The sequence below is a fragment of the Acipenser ruthenus genome, chromosome 9 (assembly GCF_902713425.1).
Source record: "Acipenser ruthenus chromosome 9, fAciRut3.2 maternal haplotype, whole genome shotgun sequence".
NCBI lineage: Eukaryota > Metazoa > Chordata > Actinopteri > Acipenseriformes > Acipenseridae > Acipenser > Acipenser ruthenus.
The window spans coordinates 51,840,944-51,862,818 of record NC_081197.1 but is presented as its reverse complement, the minus strand read 5'-3'; the positions used below and the strand labels follow the sequence as shown (position 1 = coordinate 51,862,818).

The window sequence follows — 21,875 nt, the reverse complement described above, 5'->3', positions numbered from 1 at the left end:
TAATGTGTGATGTTTTACTGTGTTTTAAAACCAAAAGCCAATTCATTCTAACAAATGTTGTGTAATTCCATATATTATAACAAATAACAAATAGAGCTGAAGTGAATTCGCTCTCCAGGACCCAAACAAGAAAAGAGGCTTATTTGATTTTTTTTTTTTTTTGGGGGGGGGGGGGGGGGTTGCCCCCAAGAATAATACAATTTTACCTGTGTTAGCCTGATGGAAGCAGGTACAGTGGCTCTCAAAAGTATTCACTCCCCTTGGAATCAAAATGGATTGAATTAGGAGTTTTTGCCACTGATCAACACAAAAAAAGTCCATAATGTCAAAGTGAAAAATAAAATCTACAAATTGTTGTAAATTAATTACAAGTATAAAACAGAAAATAATTGATTGCATAAGTATTCACCCCCTTTGCTATGACACACCTAAATAAGCTCTGGCGCAACCAATTGTCTTTAGAAGTCACATAATTAGTTGAATGGAGTCCACCTGTGTGCAATTAAGGTGTTTTACATGATTTCAGGTTAAATACACCTGTCTCTGGGAGGTCCCACAGTTGGTTAGTACATTTCCTAACAAAAACTACATCATGAAGACGAAGGAACAGTCAAAGCAAATCTGGAATAAGGTTCATCAAAAGCACCAATCAGGGGTAGGATATAAGAACATTTCCAAGGCATTGAATATCCCAGTAAAGTCCATTATTAAGAAATGGAGAGAATATGGCACAACTGTGAATCTGTCTAGAACAGGCCGTCCTCAAAAACTGAGTATCCGGGCGAGAAGGGCACTAGTCAGGGAGGCCACCAAGAGGCCTATGGCAACTCTAAAGGAGTTACAGTCTTCCACGGCTTAGCTGGGAGACACTGTGCATACGGCAACAATAGCCCGGGTGCTTCACAAAACTGGCCTTTATGGGAAAGTGGCAAAAAGAAAGCCATTGTTGAAAAAAACTCACATCAAATCTCAGCTCGAGTTTGCCAGAAGGCATGTGGGAGACTCTGAGACCAAGTGGAAGAAGATTCTATGGTCTGATGAGACCAAAATAGATGTTTTTGGCCTCAACGCTAAGCGCTATGTTTGGCACAAGCCTAAAAGTTCAATGTCCTGGAGTGGCCCAGTCAAAGCCCGGACCTCAATCCAATTGAAAATATGTGGAAAGAGTTGAAAATTGCTGTTCACCAAAGGTCCCCATCCAACTTGACGGAGCTTGAGCAATTTTGTAAAGAATGGGCAAAAATTGCAGTGTCCAGATGTGCAAAGCTGGTAGAGACTTATCCCAATAGACTCATGGCTGTAATTGCTGCCAAAGGTGCCTCTACCAAATATTGACTCAAGGGGGTGAATACTTATGCAATCAATTATTTTCTGTTTTGTATTTGTAATTAATTTAGAACAATTTGTAGATTTTATTTTTCACTTTGACATTATGGACTTTTTTTGTGCTGATCAGTGTTGTAACACAATAAAATGTGGAAAAGTCCAAGGGGGGTGAATACTTTTGAGAGCCACTATACTTCCTACATTTTTCCAAAATTCCGCTCCGAGTAGTATGCACAGACCACAGAGTCATAGCTCAGCTCTGCCACTGACACCCTGTCTCATTCTGAACTCCAGGTGTCCCTCTATCATGCTAAAACTGTATTCCTCTCAGGGGCAAAAAGAGTTAAAATCTTGACTTGGTGCCCCAGACTACTTATGGTTTATGATATCACCAGAACCCTTCAAAGCAATGATAACCTTGAAATGAACTTCAGCCCATCCATTATCCTATATGTTAAACATGCTTATTGTTTAACTGTGTTATTAGAAGCACCTCCAACGTTTTTTTTTCTTTTAAATGCTTTGGCGTCCTTTTTTTTTTGCATGCAGAATATAATTCCAACTCTAATGACACTGCCATTACAACACAGAGCCTTATACTAGATGCAGATAATCATTTAGGTGCCACAAAATTGCGGTAGAGGACACAATTACCACATTTCATTTTAAAAGTACCCAAACTGACCTTGTGTATAGTCCGTTTTGTTCCCATATGGAACATTTAGCATTAGGGACACAAGTCTTCTCCCCTCTGGAAATGTTCTGGCCATTCGGATTTCGAGCCAATTAGACATGCTCTACCCAGTAGAGAGCTGTAGAGAGTTGTTTGAAGGGCCTCCTAAGCTTCAGCCCTAAGCTTCAGTTGGAAGAGAATGCTCATCTTATGTTCTGACAAAAACTGATGATATTCCACCTATCTTGGAATCTCTTCTTTGGTTCCAGTGCAGTAAATAATTGATTTTAAGATTGTGTATTTAACCTACCAGGCCACTAGGGGACAGACTTATGGCCTTATTCAGGGATGGGCCAAAGCTGGCTCTTCCAGTCCTGCTCTTTGTTCCAAACCTGTTTTAAGTTGTTTAATTGAACTAATTAAACCTCCCTCCAGACACCAAAGTAGTTAATTAGTTAATTTCACTGTTAAACCTGGAGTGGGATAGTCATCCAGAACTTATTTTTCGGATCTACTAATGGCATATCAATCAAATTGATCTCTCCGGTCTTGGGACTATTATTGAATTAAAGACTATGCTTGCAGGAAACAGGGCTTTAAGAACCGCAGTGTATTAGGGATTCTGAAACAGTGTCTGTTTTTAAATCTTGCCTCAAGCCTCGCTTGTGTGATTTAGTCAAGTTAATGCTTATAAAGTGGTTGAAGACAGGCATGGGGCCTGATTTTCTGAACTTGGTAATTGGATTTGGAGTAAATGTTCTCACTTTTAATTTCAAACATAGTGTAACGACCTCGAGAGGTGGCGGGAATCTCGGAGGACCCCTGTGATGGACAGGTGGTGAGGACGCTGATTGGGCGGAAGGGAAAGCCTGCCAAGAGGTCTCCTCCAACCGGATCTGAGAAGTGAGAGGGGACGGGCCAGCATATAAGAGTGGCGGGAATGACGCGAGGAGGGGGAGAGGGAGACGACAAGCGAACAGATGAGTGAGAATAGAGAGGAAGAGAGAGAACCACCACTATCCACCATTAATACGGCCAGCTGAGAGATGCGCCCCGACCACCGTTGTGCCATTACCCCCCTTGGGAACCTTGTGGAAGGAAGAGGGCGAGCCATAGGAGCTTAGGAGAGCAGTGTGTGTGTGCGTGTGTTCAACCCCTCCCCCCATACTTCTGCCTATCCTGTGCTCTTTCACCCCTCTATCCTTTATTCTAAATAAAAACAGGCTGACCTCACCCGTTCACTAGATAAGGCCGGAATCCAAAAACATTACAATATGAATGTTTCAGCATGTTTTAAACTACAAAATGTAACTTAATATAACCAGTACTAAAGAAGAAAATATGTTTTTATCTGTCCTGACAACAAAGCAGCTGTTCGACTTAAGATGTGTTTCCAATTCAGATTCAAATACGACAAGATGGTGGAATTAAATTACCGGTACTCAAAACTATATATATTAGCACACATATTGGCACAAAATCATAAATTAGGTCTCTCTTGACCGGAGGGTCGTGGGTGGGGACACTGCTGCTGTACCCTTGAGCAAGGTACTTTACCTAGATTGCTCCAGTAAAAAACCCAGCTGTATAAATGGGTAATTGTATGTAAAAATAATGTGTAAAAAATAATGTAATATATATATGGTACTATTGTAGGTTACAGAAAGTTCTGCTGCTTTATTTACTCCCAGGTAGTAGTTTGCTTGTCATTGCAGCAGGTAAGTGAATTTGTCCCCACCCATTTAACGCCTTCTTTCCTGTCATAACCAACCAACTGCTTCCCCTTATGTCTGAAATGCTTAGCAGCCAGAAACATGTTTTCAAATGACCTAGAATGTGAAACAGTCACAGACTACCTGAAAATTACTGGTAATTAAATTCCTCTGTTTAACCTTATATGGTACCAGATCTCAAATAAATACATAGTTGTTTTATGTGTTGTATTGGCTACCTGTATTGGGCCATGAAAGAGCACTTTATGTAAAATTATATGGAAACTTGATGGGTAGCATGTACCATTTTAGTTTATTCTATAAACTGCAATGAACACTGTTTTATTGGACACTTTAACATGTAATTGGCTTTAAAGAGAGTGTATTGTCAGTGAATTTGGAGGCAGACAGTACAAATGTGTAATGAGGGAATCTAAATTGCCAGGCACTGCATGAGTCATCAGTCTAAATTTAGCACAAATGCAAGGCATTGCTCAAAAAGGAACATGGGCTGAATGAGTATGAGGAGTCCGCTTTCTTCTCAATCCCAGAGGGTAGTAAACATGGCTGTGATGTTTATAGGGGAAGCGTAGACATAGAGCAGGAGGTGATGATTATTCAGTGACAACCCACACAAGTAACATATCCACCTGTATATACAGTATCACAGCAGAGTAAATGATGGTCTGGCGGGCCCACCCCTACTCTTGATACATTACTGTAGTTATTACACACTGTTTCTCAGAGGCTGTCTGCAATTGTTGCTTTTAGTTCCTCTGGAAAACTTTAAAAAACAATATTTAGTTTCCAGATGAAATAAATATATGGACTGTTGGGGGTACTTGAGGACCTGAGTTGAAAACGATTAAGTCAGAAACCAGACTGTGGATCCCTGACTGACTCACCTGGTAAAGGGAAGACTGCTGGGTTTGCAGGGTGAGTCATGCAGTCAGGTGAGCACAGTGCGCTTCCTGGTTGTGCTAATCTTGGCTGGGGATCCCACAGGGCTCATTGTATTGGACCTGATGTTCTCGGTGTTTGGGGAGGGAAAAATGAACAGGGCCTGTTTAAACCTACTGTGCTACAGCAGTCTCTATAGGTTAGGGTCCTGGTGAGCTTGAGAGGACAACTACAGCACACATTTGTCCTTCAGGGGCAGGAAGCTTACAGATCTGCTGTCACATATATTACATTCATTAAAGGTAGTGGCACACTTGTTTCCTCCCTCCTTGAAGCCTTTTTGTCATACTTTGAACAAAGAGACATCCCTCTGCTGCTACCTGAGGTAGATAGGGGTTATACAATTGAATGTTAAATAATAATTATATTAACATAAAAAAGAATCTTGTCTAAAAGTCCAACGTAGGATCTTAGTTTAGCTGCAGCGTAACATGATATTGATTTCAAAATAGCTGCCAAGCAAGCATGAGGCATTTGGCAGCTATGTGTAACATTATAACAACAGCTGTTGATTGAGAGTCAGTTGTTTTAAGCCTCTCTGTGAGTGCTAGTTAATGCTGTATCTGATACTGTCTGAAAAGCCTTTCTCATGCCATTCAAATCATATGATAATATGACCTTTCCACTCTACCAGCCCCACCTAGTCTACATATACCCACCAATGGGCCCAACCTAGGTTATTTTTAGCTATGACAGTTATCTTGAAGTTGAGCCTGTCATAGCTCAATATTAATCAATCAATCAATCTTTATTTTATATAGCACCTTTCATAGGGGACCACCATCACAAAGGGCTTTACAAGGTGCAGTAACAACAAGAAAATCCATAATACTTTAAATACAGAGAAATGCATAATACATTCTATACAATTAAAAAGAAAGAAAAAAACAGTGCATAATTCATGATAGTAGCATAATACATGAAATAGTGCAGCAACACAGCAGCTAATAGCAGATATCAGGCTTAAAGAGCATGGAAAGCAAGAGAGAACAGGTGGGTCTTGAGAGTTGATTTAAAGCGAGTGACGGTGGGAGCATCACGCACCAAAGCTGGGAGAGAGTTCCAAAGAGTCGGAGCCATGAAGCTGAACGAGCATTCTCCAAGTGTGGTGCACTTTTGCTTAGGGATAAAAAGCAGGCCAGAATTGGAGGATCTCAGCTTGCGGGCAGGGACATAGTGGGTCAGCAAGTTAAGGAAGGGCATTGTAGGTGAGCACGAGAGTTTTGAAAGTAATCTTGAACTTTACATGTAGCCAGTGCAGCTGGGCAAGATGGGGGGTGATGTGATCATGTTTTTTTACATCTGGTAAGGATCCTGGCAGCAGCATTCTGAACAATATAACCATGGTTGGCCCTGTCATAGCAAAAAATAGCATCTGTTGGGCCATCGGTGGGTTAATCTATTGACGTTTTTTCTGGTTAGCAAATCTAATTTAACTTTATTTCAGTTTAAGTACTGTAGTTTTTTTTTTTTTTTTTTAAACACCACACAATACATGTTAAAGAGTGAAATGTTAACAAATATTAATCATTGACCTCAAACATTTATGTCCTGATCAAGACCATTAAAATACAAACAGAAACCATCAAAATGAAATTAGGGGAGTAACTGAGTCAATTTGAGAATGATACCAAACCAGTGAACAAGGAACTGAAACCAGCAAATAGCACAGCTCCGAAAGCAGACAGCACACAGTAAGGCAGAACTACTAGAACAACAGTAAATGTCTTTATACATAATGCAGGGTCTCAGAACGCAAATCCATCACTTTGTACAGGGCATGTTACCTCTACAACCACTGTAGCCCAACTGTGCTTCAAAGAGACGCCATTCCCACAGCCACCCAACCAGGAAACCAAAAAAAAAACAATTGACATACTAAGAGATCACTCCAGACTGCCGGAGGACACAACATAGTCCCAAGTTAAACTAAAAAATTATGTATTCATTTAATATACCATGGTTCAACTGAAATTATTAGATACATTTTTTCTTGTTAGTCATGGCCTCTGTGACAAAACAGTTTTTTTGTTTGTTTTTTACCATAATTCCCCATTTCTCTAAACTTAAGGCCAATGTTATGAATATTTCTCTTTCTTAACCGAATTTAAGTATCAGACATTTGAGCTAAATACATTAATTTAGTAAATCTTATCTGGCTGATCAAATGCTGGTCACCACTTGAGAAAGAAATGTGTATATTCAATAAATTGCCATTTCCTTTGGTAAAAGTTTTTAGATCATAACTTGACCAATTCAATTAGCATATTTTTTTTATTTATTTGAAAACATTTATACAGGACAGCCCTCAGCATTTCATTTATAGGAGCATCCTGTTGACAGTGCACCAGGGAAATACAGATGACCATCATGCAAACATATTACAGGCTTTTACAAGGATACAAAAACGCCACACACACTGCAGGTGCAAGCCATTAATGGAAAGGATGAATAAATATTAGATTTAAAAACTGTATTACGTATAACTGAAAAAAACTGCCATTTTACACGTAACATAAGAAAATGTAAAGTTCCTGTTAAAATATATTAGATACCACGACACGAAGAGACAGATGAATCAAGGTCTTTACCATGTATCATTTTTTGGTGAAACTGTCAGTGGACCACATCTACAATGCTTTAACTACGTATGTATTTTAAATAATCTTTTCACTGATTATATACATGACACATTATAACAAGATCAGGCTTTATAAAAATCAAACTCTGTTCAAAGACTGTTTTGAGAAATTTAGAGAAGTCTAATAAACTGTACTAGACTGGCTCCTTGAAATACCACATGTTATTTAATCAATCAAAACAGACTTTAAAATAAGCCATTAATTAGTTAACAAAAACTTACCAGCTTGTTACTAGATTTGTAATATTTATCTTAATTGACATTTAAATTGTAACTTGCATTTTGGAGATTTACCTGTAGGGTTATTTTAAATTGTAAATGTTTAAATGTCCATTACTCAAGTAGAAAAATACTTGCTAGATATAAACAAATCTGATATATAATTTAAGGTATTTTAGGCGTTTTTCGCGAGTGTATTTTGTACCTTTGGTAAAAATGTATCATTTACACATTGAAGTAAACCACTTCGAAAATTCATCAATCTGACCTCTGGAACACAATTCAGTAAAAGCCAAGAATGTATAAATAAATTCAACTGATTTAAAAATGTTTAATATATTTTTTTTTTACCTTAGACTTGACAAAAGTCAAAACTCCAGACCATAGTAAGTAAAGGGAATATAATGAATCCAATCATTCTAGAAGCATGAATAAAAATACAATTAGGTCCTGTTGTACAGTATAAAAAGACTTTGGAAAATGTACTGTAATGAACAATGACTTGTGTTACAATGCTCTTGGGAAAATGTAAATGAATGAAATCTACCAGTTAATTCTGTACGATATGCATCCACAGTTTTGTCATCCATACACTGCTTCTGAAGCATCCTGGTTAGTTGTAGTGCATCTGAAAAGTACGTCCTATCAATAGGAAAAGCATTCCAGCCAGGAAAGAAAAGAATACTCCCACAGGAGCCAGCATGAAGGACCAGCCATATCTGATGTTGATTTGAAAGTCTGGACAGAGTGATGTTTTTTGTTGCTGTTTGTAGTCAGTCATTGTGCTTAATGCTTGGACCCAGATGACATACATGACAACTACTGCTGAAAAGAACACACCTGCAAAAAACACACACAAGGTCATGTCAGTAATGTATATCCCATGTCACGTGGTGGAACTACGTCACGCAGGCACTGATGAAGGCACCAGCGGAAACGTTTGTCTAGTTGACTTACAAGGATAAGCATTTCCCGTTTTGGGGAATTCATCTGGATTGCATGAACCACTTATTATGGTTATTTCTGGGATAACCACAGAGAGGTTGTTGGTGTATCACTGTTTGCTTATATCAACTAACTGGACCGTTGTCTTTCTCTAAGACTTTTTATACAGTCACGGTAGCCTAAACATTTAGTCATTAGAACAGAAATACAGCCTTGAAAGTGAAGTCTTCATCCCATTAGCAACTTCTTCATCATTGCAAACACATTGCCCCTTCCCAGCATACTGAGCGATCAGGCAGCATTTCAAACTTGTTTGTGCAGGTGTTAATATACGTTTTGAATATCACCCAATTTATTAAAACAAAGAGAAGTCTCAGGTGATTTTAAGCAGCAATATATTAAATTAAATGGATTATTGCAGGATTTTACGGGAAACAATCCCTAAAACACATTAAAAAAAACCATATATTAAAAATAGTGCTACATAGTGCTCTGGGAGAAGATTTTAAACTGTTATAGCTCAATAAAGGCATGTTGGCTACCGTGAGCATAAATTATAATGTAAGGAAAATATTGATGACACCCAAGATAGATATACTGGTACAGTACAATTAGATCTATTTTACAGTACAACTAGATCTACATTAAAATACAATCAGAATATATAGTTGCATACTGTACATGTACACACACACACACACTGGATGAATAGCTATAAACAGTAACTTACTAGCAATTAGAAACAGCCCTCCCCCTGCTTTGTAAAGTTTATGACTGGCAAAGGGAGCAGCACAGATGATTATGAAGCCTGCCATCACAACAGCAGCTACTCCAACAAGCATGAACACACTCCAGAACCCGCGGTAGACTAAAAATAAAAATAGCACACATACAATTACATCTTTGTGAAAAATGTAATGTAATATTCTAAACAACAACACAATAATAATAATAATAATAATAATAATAATAATAATAATAATAATAATAATAATATAGTGTTTTGGATATACAGTAGAGAGTCAATTATCCGAACTAATTGGGACCGATACTAGTTTGCATAATCGATTTGTATGGATAATCGAACAGGTATTAATAACAATTACAGTATCTTTAATAATTTATAAAATGAAGTTAACATCCACAAGTACTTACTGATGATATATAACTAGTGTCCTATTCTATCACATTAAGCATACAAAATTACAAAAGCTTTACAAATCATTAAATTAATGCAATTCAGTAAAACTGACACCTACAGTTAAGGTAATGAAATACTGTAATTAAACGTATCATTTACCAAACTTTGAAAATCATCAAAGAATACAATTCAGTACAACTTTTGTTTCTATACTTTGATACTTGCTGTTAAGGAATTGTAATAATGTGCAATTGAAATGAATAAAATAAAAGTTCTTAGCTGCTCAATAACAGACTCCAGCCCTTACTGACGAAATAGGAGAAAATTCAAGAACAAGGTGACTGTTTTAATTTACTTAACTGCAATGCTCCAGCTAAGGTTTTTGTGGTCTGAATAATTCTGTAACTTTCATTTGCCTCAGTCTGCTGGTCCTTTTTGTTAGCGGTTAACAGCAGAAGCTGTGTGCGTAATACACCACACGTAATTCATCACGTGATTACAGGTGCGTTCGGCTGATTAGACAGTATGGTCGATCAAAGATCGGATAATTGACTCTCTATTGTAGTACGTTTGCAGAATACCCATACTATAACAGCAGAGAAAACTAAAACAAAATGAGGAAATAATAAGACTAAAGTAAATGCTGAAGCACACCTTTCGTGTTTCCTGTTTTCTAACTCAAACATATTCTTCATTTGTTATTTCAATTTTTGTAGCTAATAAAACAAAAATGTAGACAACCCTGTTTTATATTAAGTGTGGCTGGGTAAAAAGTTTGCACACGTTTCCTGTTGTTGTCTAGGTAACTGTAGCTTATGCAGAGCACACTTACTGACTGCAGTGTCATAGGAAGTGGAGTTGTGAACCGGGGTTGTTACTGGGAATGGAAAGAGGTATGAGTGCATACACAACTTGGAAGGCGGTTGATTGGCTAAAGGAAAAAGGGAAGGAAAAATGGAAAATAGCTGAATACATGAAGTAAAATGCACAGATCATAGATATATCTGAATATTCATTACGTTGTCATTTAGTGTAAAGGAGTGATAACCAAGGCTTTAAAATAGCATTTCTTACCTCTTGTAGCATCAGGAGGGTCATTTTAACATTAGGTTGCCTTTTGTGTCCCAAGGGCATATTTTGGATAAAACAACTGATTTTACTCAAACTAATTGATGCATCATAAAGTATTATGTAATTCATATTCAGATGCTCTAGAAAAAAAATACACTATAAACCGTTTGAAGTGAAAAACATGCTTATTTTTAAGCAAAATGCAACATTCAGCAAAGTCCCTGTTCATCTTTTTACTAAATCGCTTCAAAACTATACATTTACACAATCAATATAAATATATGAACATAAATGAAGATATTTAATACTGTCCTTAAATCCACTGTCAACCCTGTTACTTGCAAAACAATTGATTATTCCACAAATCACATGATCTTCAGCATGTGACCTTATCATCAAGGAAGAAAACACCTGCAAGCATTTTTAAAGCTAACTTACGTTACAGCTAAATGCTGATTTAGAACTCGTTTACATTAAAATGTTTTCTGTTGGGTTTCACAATGCTGTTCTGTGCATTGTTAACATTGTACATTTCCTGTTCTACGTCAACACTGATAATAAAACATCAGATTGATGTACAGACCCTCCCATTGTGTTTTACATGTTAAAAATAATAAGCCTATAAAAAGATTACAATTCACTAATTAAAAACACATACATTGTTAATTGTACTACAGCATCTTTGTTGTGTAACATTTGCAAAGTCAAATAACTCTTGGCGTGGTTTCTCGGATTCAGCTTGAAGCAATGTTACTACACCTTTATATATGTGAACATGTTAAAAATGAACAAAATAGCCATTGCACCGATTGTCCAGTCATTTCTGTTACTTGCAAATATATTACTCCATAATATTGTATTTTATGTTTTGCAATAACATAACTTGCTTTGCAATTGACAAAAGGGAAGAGAACATTCCATCCCAAATATTTTGTGGAAATTATGCTAATATCTAACACTTTTCCATACAAAATATAAGAACGTCAAAGTGCAGTTTGTAGATTCTGCAATATTACTTAAACTAAAAAAGGGAGTTTGTTGACAACAGTTATTTTATGTTTCAACAACTGCATTTAGGGACATGGTATGTCTAGAAATGTTTGATTTTAAATTTAAATAGCTTGAACACTTTGTTATCTATATGTCTGTAACACAGTTGATGCAAAATATAGTTTAGACAGGGATTTATGGTTTGTTAGTCACAGGTTTTCCGCTGTTAAGCTCAGCGAGAAATTTATAGACATTATAAATTTCCATTGGGGTATGTAAATAATTAATTAATTTACCACAAAAGCTCTTCAAGATGGCCATTGCTTTTTCTTGCAAGTTTTTAGACTTAGTTTCATTTTTGTAAAGTTTCCTTACAGATCTACAGTAATTTACCATATTCAAAAAGTGATTATATTTTGGTACATATGGCATATACACCCCCGCCCCCCAACATCTAGCAAATAAAAATACTAAGTGTTTGCACAATGAACTCCTGTCCAATATATGTGAATCCTTAGCAGGCCGTTGTTAGATCAGTGATTTTAGTTCTTGGTCAATGATACTTTGAGAGGTGAAAACAGAGGTTATTTTGACCTAATTGCAATTAACAGATTTATAACAAACGCAATAGAGAACCAAGTTTGTACCTAGCTGATTAATTTTAAAAATATGTATTCAAATCCGATTAACTGGTTTTACTGCTGTCGTGAAAAAGTCATAAAGAGAGAATCAGCTTGATATTCTATGACCTTGATCTGGAGGTCAAAAGTCAAAGATTTCCCATAATCCTTGTATATGCCTTGATATAGCTGTGTAGCTTGTTAGAGAATATTTACTTCAGGTAATAATGCATTACAATTGGCAATCTAAATTATCGGAAATGTTTTGAGTCGGGAGACGGGAGATTCACCCTCTATATTGGGAGTCTCCCGACGAAATCGGGCGACTTGGCAGGTATGCATGTATGATGGTAAATAAAATATCTAAATTATGTTCATTATAGTTTTTTTTTTTTTTTTTTTTTTTTTTTAATTATGTCTCGATCATAAAATGCTAGGCAATGCAAAAGTTTTGGCCATAGCTATAATATATAAAATTGTAAGTATGACAACATACTCACTTATGGGCAACCTCTCTATATTATTTTTGCCAGGGATATGCATCCCCAATGAGAAAAAGCATAAACAATGTTATGTTCATTCTCATTTTTCAAAGCACCAAAGACAATGTCCATAAGCAGTCTTCAAAAAACAGTCCTTAAAAACATTCCTTAAAATAGTCCTTCAAGTTTTGTGTCTAGGACCTAGTCACAAAACTTGACAGACTGTATTAAGAAATGTTTGAATAAGCTGAACAATGTTGACTGTGGTGCCATAAACTCAAGCTTATAGTTTAACCAGGGTTAACAATGAAAAAAAAAACATGATGTAACAGTGGAAGCGATTCCACAGAATATTTCACATTGTGTGCCACCTTTGTTAAAATTAAACTTCTTCTTAAAGCAGAACTATACAATAGTCACGTATGTGGCCTGTTTTGTTTTGATCAAAGGTGAAATATTTTTATGGGAATATTTCAGAATATTGCTACCTACATTTTAGATAGTTATAGTAAATGAAGTGCAATTTACTTACTGAACCAAAACTTCCATATATTGTCCTCTGCAAGTTTCCCACCAAACCAGCACCTCCAGAAGAAGCCCTCATGATGGTAAGTGGTATCTGTTTTCTTTGGAGATGTGACCATATCACCATGCTAAAAAAAAAAAAAAAAAAAAAACAGCAATTGGTTATAGCTATTAATTACCTGTTGTGTACTTCTGTTTGATATATAGTAAATGTGTATTTTCATTTTAAAACATGATGGTCCTTAAATCAGGTGTTAAGGACCCAAAGTCGACCCCACTGTGACTCCGGTCATTTAGCCACTGCACCGAGTCAAAGTTAAGCAACCTCATCGAGGCAACAAGTTGCAATCCTTTTGGTCCTCCCTACTTCGTGTCAGCTGACAGCTTGGACCACCGACCTTTCAGCTCCAAGACAGGTCTTGGTGGCTTGCCAGCAAGCTGAGGAAAGTGTCAGCACTTGAAACCCAGCCAGTGAAGGCATTCAGCCAGCTGGGAGCCTTTTTCTGCCCCACCAAGGCAGGCAGTTTTGCAGACATAGGAGGAGAAGGTACATGTTGCCTGATGTTGTGGTGCGTTGTGTCGTGCTTGCTGTTGCCGGGATACATGATGCTGTGAGTGGTGTGTGTACGACAAATATGCCATCTTAAGTATTACAGTACGCAGCACAATAACCGAGGGCCGTGGTCAGTCTACAACAACACTGTTTCATGTCAGTTTTGTACAATATAACAGTGTGTTCGATTGAATGGAGATAGAAAAAAAGGTATTACAGATTATTTTTCACAATGTGATACTGTTTAAATAAAAGCTCTGGATTAAACCTAAGTTTCTTTATTAAACCTGTAACATGAGCAGCTGTGTGGCAGCCCAACTAGTGTGTAAAGATAATGACCTACACTACAGATAACCTGCCGAGAGTTACTGGTTTAGAGTTAATTGTAGGAGGAGTCAAGCCAGCTGAAAACTCACCTCTCAACCATATCTCTGACTTTCATTGATATAAATGCACTGGTGATTATAGGCCTTTATAACATAGGATGAAACAATTTGGAAGTAACAGAGCATTAAATTAATAGCATCTTCAAAAATAATAATCTACAAATAATCGATAAAATGATCTTTGAAATGTAGCTTTAAAAAGGTTCTTTTTATGGCTGATAGATGGGTTAATTATTATTATTTATTTCTTAGCAGACACCCTTATCCAGGGGAACTTACAATTATTACAAGATATCACATTATTTTTACATACAATTACACAGTTGGGTTTTTACTGGAGCAATTTAGGTAAAGTACATTGCTCAAGGGTACAGCAGCAGTGTTCCCCACCTGGAATTGAACCCACAACCCTCTGGTGAAGAGTCCAGAGCCCTAACCACTACTCCACACTGCTGCCCTACAATCTATATCCAACCTAATTCACCTTCAACACATACAACATCAGTAACGTATGTCACATTTATCTAGCTTTCAACACTTGATAATACATCTGAAACATTGAAAAGTTTGTCTGACTTCAAGTGCAATGCCTATGTACAAATAAGTTATACAGTATAACAGGAAATAATTTACGGAAACCAAGCAAATGTATTAAAAGCAGCTGGGCCATTCCATGTGGACCTTAGGTGATGGCTTAATTTATTTGAAAAAATATGTTTGAGTTCAGAAGAACCAGATTGCTCCAATAATGTAACTCTATACTCCCCTTACCCTTATATTCCAGGGGCTGTATCTCATGAATCGTTGGCATATCTCACAAATTAGATTTATCTGTTTCTCATGAAGCCCAACAGTTGTGCCACCAAATTTCAGAAATTTGGACCACTTGACTCACTGTCTACATATAATCTTTAGAGTAACTAGTGGACTATACATTTTACTTGTAACAATGGCCGGTAACCATATTTTGGGTACCAGCTTTCTACATTAAAATAGTTATACTAGTGTCTGCTATATATATTTTTAATTTTGAAAATGCATTTCATCATCTCTAAACATATAACTCCATATGGTATGCTAAACTCGATTTGACCCCAGGACAATACAAGCATCTAATAGCAAATACCATTTTTATTTAATCAGACTGGATTTGTTTTGTTTAATTTAGTAAGGTTAAAACATGACGTTGTAATCACACTTTTTGTCTCATATTTTAATTCAGCTCTTAACATTTTATTAATACTGCATATCCCTTGAACTTAATATTGAGAAGCGGAAAAATCTGTTTTTTGTTTTATATACTGTATATAAAACAAATTTACACTGAAGCAAACACAAAATAAATATGTACATATTTATCACACATAAAAACAAACCTCAAGTGGAACAGCATTTACGGTTTTGCTTCCATTGTTTTCAGGTGAACATGTTTCAGTTGCCAAAAGCCAATAATCCGTTCCAAAAGACAGCAAGAAGAACACAGCTCCCAAAGCACCGAAGAAGCCGGCAAAGAACAGGGCAACGCTCAGCTTCATGACTATTAAGTTTGTTCTCCACAGTTGCTATTTGCTTAGTTCCTTCAGCTAGAGGTACTTCTTGGTTCCCTGTTGCTGAACTTTCTGATGCCTCTCCAGAATTGACAGACTCTGACTGGCAAATGTAACTGTCTATCTATTTTGGGAAATTGATTGAAGATACTTTCTGCTGAGAGGTGCGGTAAAAATAACTGGCAACTGGCCTTTACTGCTAGCATCAGGAGGGGTGACATGGGTTTTTGTATCCTCTAAAGTCATAGGCACTATAAGTCAATGTAAAGAGTGAGGGTATTTTGAAAACAGAACATATTCCTTTATATGAACTCAGAATCCTTTACACAGATTAAAACTATAGAGCAACATATTTATAAGGTATGGTATATAATTAAATTGTAAGGTATCAAATGCATGAGTTATTTGAAAACTTTTTAAAGTTTGCTTTCATTTTATAATCAAGAAGTTGTGTCTTGAAAAGTTTCTAAAATATCAAACTGTAATTCAAAACTTTACTATCAAAACAGACAAACATCTTTGAAAGTAATTTTGTGAATAAAGGGCCACTATCTCGTCTTTGCTGTCTCCATTTCTAAGTAACCTAGAAGACAATTTCTTTATAGCTAAAGTTGGTTTATTTAGAACCATAAAAGATTCTTGTAAAATATTGAAACAGAAAGTTTGAAAAGCATAATAAAGAAACTTTGAACAAAATATAGCCTTACATTAAGCAGCTTAGCCTTGTCATAAAGGTGGTACATTTTACAAGTGTTAATGAAAAAAACAGATTAATAAACACTGTGCAGAGAAATTGTTATTAACTGTGGTATGCATTCTTGCAAACACTCCTTTAGTCTTCACACAGAAGGCAGACATTGTTTTCACATTTTTTGATTTTGTAAAAAATATAAAATATTTAAAAGAAACTTACCGTAACCCTGGTTCCCTGAAAGAGAAGACGACCACCAACCAATACTTTTGGGATATGCCTGCCTTAGTTATTCGCTGAGCATTTTGTCAGAGCTGCCGATAGGCCCCTTCGTGGAGTGATGTCCTCGGTCCTGCCTGCCGAGGGAATAAGTAGTCGCTCCGTGGAGCTCACTTCCTCTTTTGCATGGAACCCGCGAATGCGAGTGATGCGACCTCACAAGGTTTGGTGGTCATCTTCTCTTTCAGGAAACCAGGGTTACGGTAAGTAACCTAACGTTCCCTTTCAATTCGAAGACGACCACCAACCAATACTTTTGGGAAAAGTATACCAAAGCCGTCGCAAGGGAGCGTGAGCGGACAGCATACGAGCGATGACTCGCTACTGCCAACTAGTGTTGGTGGTGTCATTAAGGTTTTGACAATTTAAGAATAACAATAAGAAACAAACACTAAAAGCCACAGAAAACAAAACAAAACGACATAGCACTGTTATCTATATTATATCTAGCTACGGTCATTTAGAAAATAAACAACTGGTACCCAACATCATAACTACAATTTATTCTGCCAAGAATTAACAATCAACCAGTAGACCCTTAAACAGCAGTATTACTACAGTGCATGCAAAATAGACAGGGGAAAATTAACATACTCTGGCTACTACATGGCTGGACTTCGTTGTCTTTTGAACACCGTACTTAAAAAGACGCAACAAATTGGCAGAAAAAATTATTCATTTCTCTCTGGTCTTGTGCCGGTTCAGTTCTATAGGGGGCAAAAAAATCAATTAAACTTCTATGCCATTAATTTGTCAGCAGTCACTGACGTCTTTCTCATGCAAACATGCACATGAAAGGGCGGCAACTGAGAACAGTGTTCAGTCCTTCAGTCCACTCCGATCTAAGATGTATCTGGGCCATGTTTTTCAGTTTTCCACAGTGGGAATTACAATGCAGTGTAAGAGCCCGCCAACATTATGAAGGTTGCACCTCACACAACGCGCTGTATTGCCTGCATGATTTAATTTATTTTTTTTAAATCTGCGGTGGGGCTACCATAAATTCCAACGGTATTTATTTTCTTTTTAACCAAAAATGACTAATGGGGTTTAAATATTTTATTTGTTTTAATCTGTGTTGTCTGATTTTTTTATCCACATACCAGATAATCATAAATCAGTAATTTATATGTGAAGTGTTCTAAATAAATGTACATTCTGCATGACAAAATGCACAATATACAGACGTGCTCAAATTTGTTGGTACCCTTACAGCTCATTGAAATAATGCTTCATTCCTCCTGAAAAGTGATGAAATTAAAAGCTATTTTATCATGTATACTTGCATGCCTTTGGTATGTCATAAAATAAAGCAAAGAAGCTGTGAAAATAGATGAATTATTGCTTATTCTACAAAGATATTCTAAAATGGCCTGGACACATTTGTTGGTACCCCTTAGAAAAGATAATAAATAATTGGATTATAGTGATATTTCAAACTAATTAGTTTCTTTACTTAGTACTTTAATTAGCAAGGTCATTGCATGCCACATTAGTATCAAGGCCCCTTACAAAAAAATGTATCACTGATCATGTTCTGTGTCTAGTCTAGCAAAAAAATAAAAGATACAAACATATTTTGGATCATTAGTGAGCTGTCTAAGACTTATGACCCCATCTACCTAACCAGACCACATTCTTCACTTTGCCCCTGTGCATTCCAAGGTGGTATCAGAGGTCATTGCAATGGTGTAAGGGTTGGAATTTACAACCCGCTACAGCTCAGGGTCAGTCAGTACCAAAACTTTCTCACCCAGTTGTTATGGAAGGTCCACACCCTGGCCCTGAAAGCTAGGAACTCAATACATCTCTTTGTGAGATTCCAATGATTCTAACCCTAAGCATCCCAGTACACTGGAATGTCTAGTCAATGTGTTCTTTGTATGTCTTCTTTTTTTTAATCTTCAAAGCTCTGAACCTTCTTCAGTTCTGTTTGATTGTGGCTACATTGATACATTAATAAGTCCCAGAATCTGACGTATACTGTAGGGTACGTAGATTAGGTTTCCTCCTGGGCGGATTTTGTATTGCCTTACCTGTTTCCAGATGAAAGGCTGGTAGTCGGTATCTGGAGGTTTTATTATTATTATTATTATTATTATTATTATTATTATTATTATTATTATTATTATTATTATTATTATTATTTGTGTGTGTGTGTGTCTCGGAGGTGTCTCAAAGGTGGAAATATGAATAAAATTGAATTGTGAAATCCATCTGATTACAATGATTTGACCAAACTTCATACATTTACTGTTGCACTGATACCTGTCAATAATACCCTAGTTTCCCTAGGTCTATTCAAGATTATTACCAGTTTAATCAGATAGTTGGTGCTATTCCATTTAGGTTTGTTTTTTATTTTAAGAAATGGTGCACGTTTAGCATGGGTGAAAGTGCTTTGTGATAATGGCCCACGCACTCCCAGAGATGTTGAGTGTCATAACTAATAACTTTGTGTTTCTTATATATGAATATTTTGAAGGGAAACACAGCTTTTTCTGTCTTGGAAAAACAAGAGAATTATTTTTGTGAAGTGCGAATGCTATATTTGCTGTAGTAGTGTTGAACCCATGTGTTTGTATGTCAACTCTTTTTTGTCTTGTATGATGTTTTGATTTAAAATGTAAAAAATAAACTTACTATCAGTACATTGGTTCGTAATATAGGACATTGTGCTCCGCAAACTGCGCTTGTGAGTCTAGAAAATAATTTAAGATCCCCATTGTGTAGCAGTCTGTGCCATTCCAGGTTTTCCAGGAAGCCTTCCACATACAAAAGGTATGTGGTGTGTTTTATTATAGTCAGACTTAAAGCTGAAGTGGCTTTTGCTTAACTTATACCTTAGGTACAAGGTTGACTGCCAGGTGCAAGGTGGGCTGCTACAAATATAGATACAAAGGCCATTAAGTTTGTATATTTGAAGAAAGTGCATCAGATAGGGTAAATATAGTAAGACAAGGAAGGGAGAGAGATTTAGCTTTCCTTACCCAGAGGATATAGCTAATTTGCAGCGAGAAATCAACTCTGTTGCTGAATGTACCAACAAAATAATTGATTTAGTGTCACACCTTTTTTGCTTTACTATTTATTTTCTACTTGCTAGGTGTTTGTATAGCTGAGGTAGATTGAGAGCATGTTTAACACAATATGCAGTATGACAAGTTTGTATCTATCAGCAGTTCAAAAAAAATATGTTCAGTAGTTTAAATGTGTGTTTGTTCAATTTATCTTACACATATTTTGTGTACCACTGGTGCTTTCATAGATACAGATATGTTAATGATTTATAAACCAAACATCAGTGTTGCTTACTCTACTACAGTGTCCCATAGTTCTAACAGTGTCTTGTTCTCTTTTTTTTTTCAGGGCTGCTGGAGTGATGTTGTTGGAAGACGATACTCTTTGTTGGCATGCATTTTACTAAGTGCGTTGGGTTATGGCCTGCTTGGCCTCTCCACCAACATAGTGTTATTTATAGTGGCAAGAATTCCAGTGGGTAAGTGGAAAGAACACCCAACTGCATGTTATATACAGTAGAATCTAATACCAGCAGACAATAATCTTGTATTGAATAATGCATGATCAACCGTATCAAAGGCCTTAGAAAGATCAATAAACAGAGATAAATATGTAGATTTTTTTTATCTAGAGTCATTTTGATATCATCCATAACTTTCAATGCTGCAGTCACAGTGCTATGACCTGACCTAAAACCAGATTGCATGTTGTTTAAAATGTTGTTTGCATCCAATTAACATTTCAGTTGATTACTGACCATAGATTCCAAAATTTTGGACAAATTGGAAATGGGTTTGTAATTGTTCATGTCAGATGGGTTTCCAGGTTTTAAGAGAGGAGTAACATAGGCCGACTTCCAGACATTAGGCAGTTCATTTGGATATCAATAAAAGTAACAAAATCAAAAGTCTCCCCAATGACTTTTTTTCAATTTTTGTTCTTTACCTTGATTTTTAAAAACATTTCTAGGATTTTCTAAAATAGTAATTATGGTCACTTTGCAATTGTGGTTTTCTGTATCTGGTAAAAAAAATAAAAAGTCTTATGATGTGGTTCTACAAGCGTGTTGCGTCTGCTAAGATCTTTGACATGACTATCATGTTAATTATAATATTTATATATAATTATAATGGAACTACATAACTTGGATACCATACAGTACCTATTTGTGGCTCATATCTGTCTTAATGCAAGACATTTTGCAGCTTGTGGTGATTTCATAGTATACTGTTACTGGAGCCTTATTATCTATTTAACATAACTTATCTAAACATCCCCCTTGTGTAACCTAGTCAGGAAAATACAGTTTCAGTGGGATTTATAGTAATGTACATACTGTAGGATTTATGTTAAGTGCTGAGTTTAGACAGTATGGGGTAGACTAAGGACAGTATGGTAGGCGACTAAGGACTTTAGATGGGTGTAACTCAGCTTTTTAGACGTTTGGACGCGGGTCTAGTGTAAGAGCGATTTTCTAAAGGGTCTAAAATCCCACGTTCATGTCCTTAGACACCCTGCCCCGCCTATCGGCGTCTAGTCAAGTTTTAGCTCATTACCATATTTACGTGTGATTTTTCATACATTTAGACTCTGTCTAAGCACTCGCTAGAGTGCAGGATGCACTCTATAGCCTGGACGTCGCGAGTTCGAGTCCAGGCTATTCCACAGCCGACCGTGGACGGGAGCTTCCAGGGGGCGGCGCTCAATTGGCCGAGCGTCGCCCGGGGGGGAGGGAGGGTTAGGTCGGCCAGGGTGTCCTCGGCTCACCGCGCACTAGCGACCCCTGTAGTCTGGCCGGGCGCCTGCGGGCTTGCCTGTAAGCTGCCCAGAGCTGCGTTGTCCTCCGACGCTGTAGCTCTGAGGCGGCTGCACGGTGAGTTCGCAGTGTGTAAAGAAGCAGGCGGCTGACGGCACATGCTTCGGAGGACAGCGTGTGTTCATCTTCGCCCCTCCCGAGTCAGCACAGGGGTGGTAGCAGTGAGCTGAGCCTAAAAAATAATTGGGCATTTCAAATTGGGGAGAAAATAATAAAAACTAATTGGCAACGACTAAATTAAAAAAAAAAATAGACTCTGTCTAAACAGTCATTTAGG

General features: G+C 37.0%; 1 protein-coding gene across 2 annotated transcripts; it reads right to left on the bottom strand.

Annotated features, from left to right (window-relative positions):
- Positions 1-6,771: 6,771 nt before the first annotated feature.
- LOC117406198 (transmembrane protein 182-like) lies at positions 6,772-16,889 on the bottom strand. 2 transcript variants are annotated; one of them, XM_059030225.1, is made up of 5 exons: positions 16,705-16,889; positions 13,313-13,433; positions 10,450-10,548; positions 9,207-9,344; positions 6,772-8,371 (listed from the first exon to the last, which is right to left on the bottom strand). In XM_059030225.1, exons 2-5 carry the CDS (start codon positions 13,422-13,424, stop codon positions 8,145-8,147), a joined length of 576 nt encoding a protein of 191 aa, XP_058886208.1. In that variant the 5' UTR covers positions 13,425-13,433; positions 16,705-16,889; the 3' UTR covers positions 6,772-8,144. The 2 variants fall into 2 exon arrangements, with proteins under 2 accessions (XP_058886208.1, XP_033866011.1); XM_034010120.3 differs by lacking the exon at positions 16,705-16,889 and adding an exon at positions 15,621-15,922.
- Positions 16,890-21,875: the final 4,986 nt, after the last annotated feature.

What these genes read in the sequence shown, in the direction of transcription:
- LOC117406198 (XM_034010120.3), bottom strand. Translation starts at nt 15,779, where the DNA reads ATGAAGCTGAGCGTTGCCCTGTTCTTTGCCGGCTTCTTCGGTGCTTTG. An exon ending in TTCCTATGACACTGCAGTCA is followed by an intron (nt 9,345 to 10,449) that starts GTAAGTGTGCTC and finishes TTTTATTTTTAG; the next exon opens with TCTACCGCGGGTTCTGGAGT. An exon ending in AGGGCTGTTTCTAATTGCTA is followed by an intron (nt 8,372 to 9,206) that starts GTAAGTTACTGT and finishes TGTTTTTTGCAG; the next exon opens with GTGTGTTCTTTTCAGCAGTA.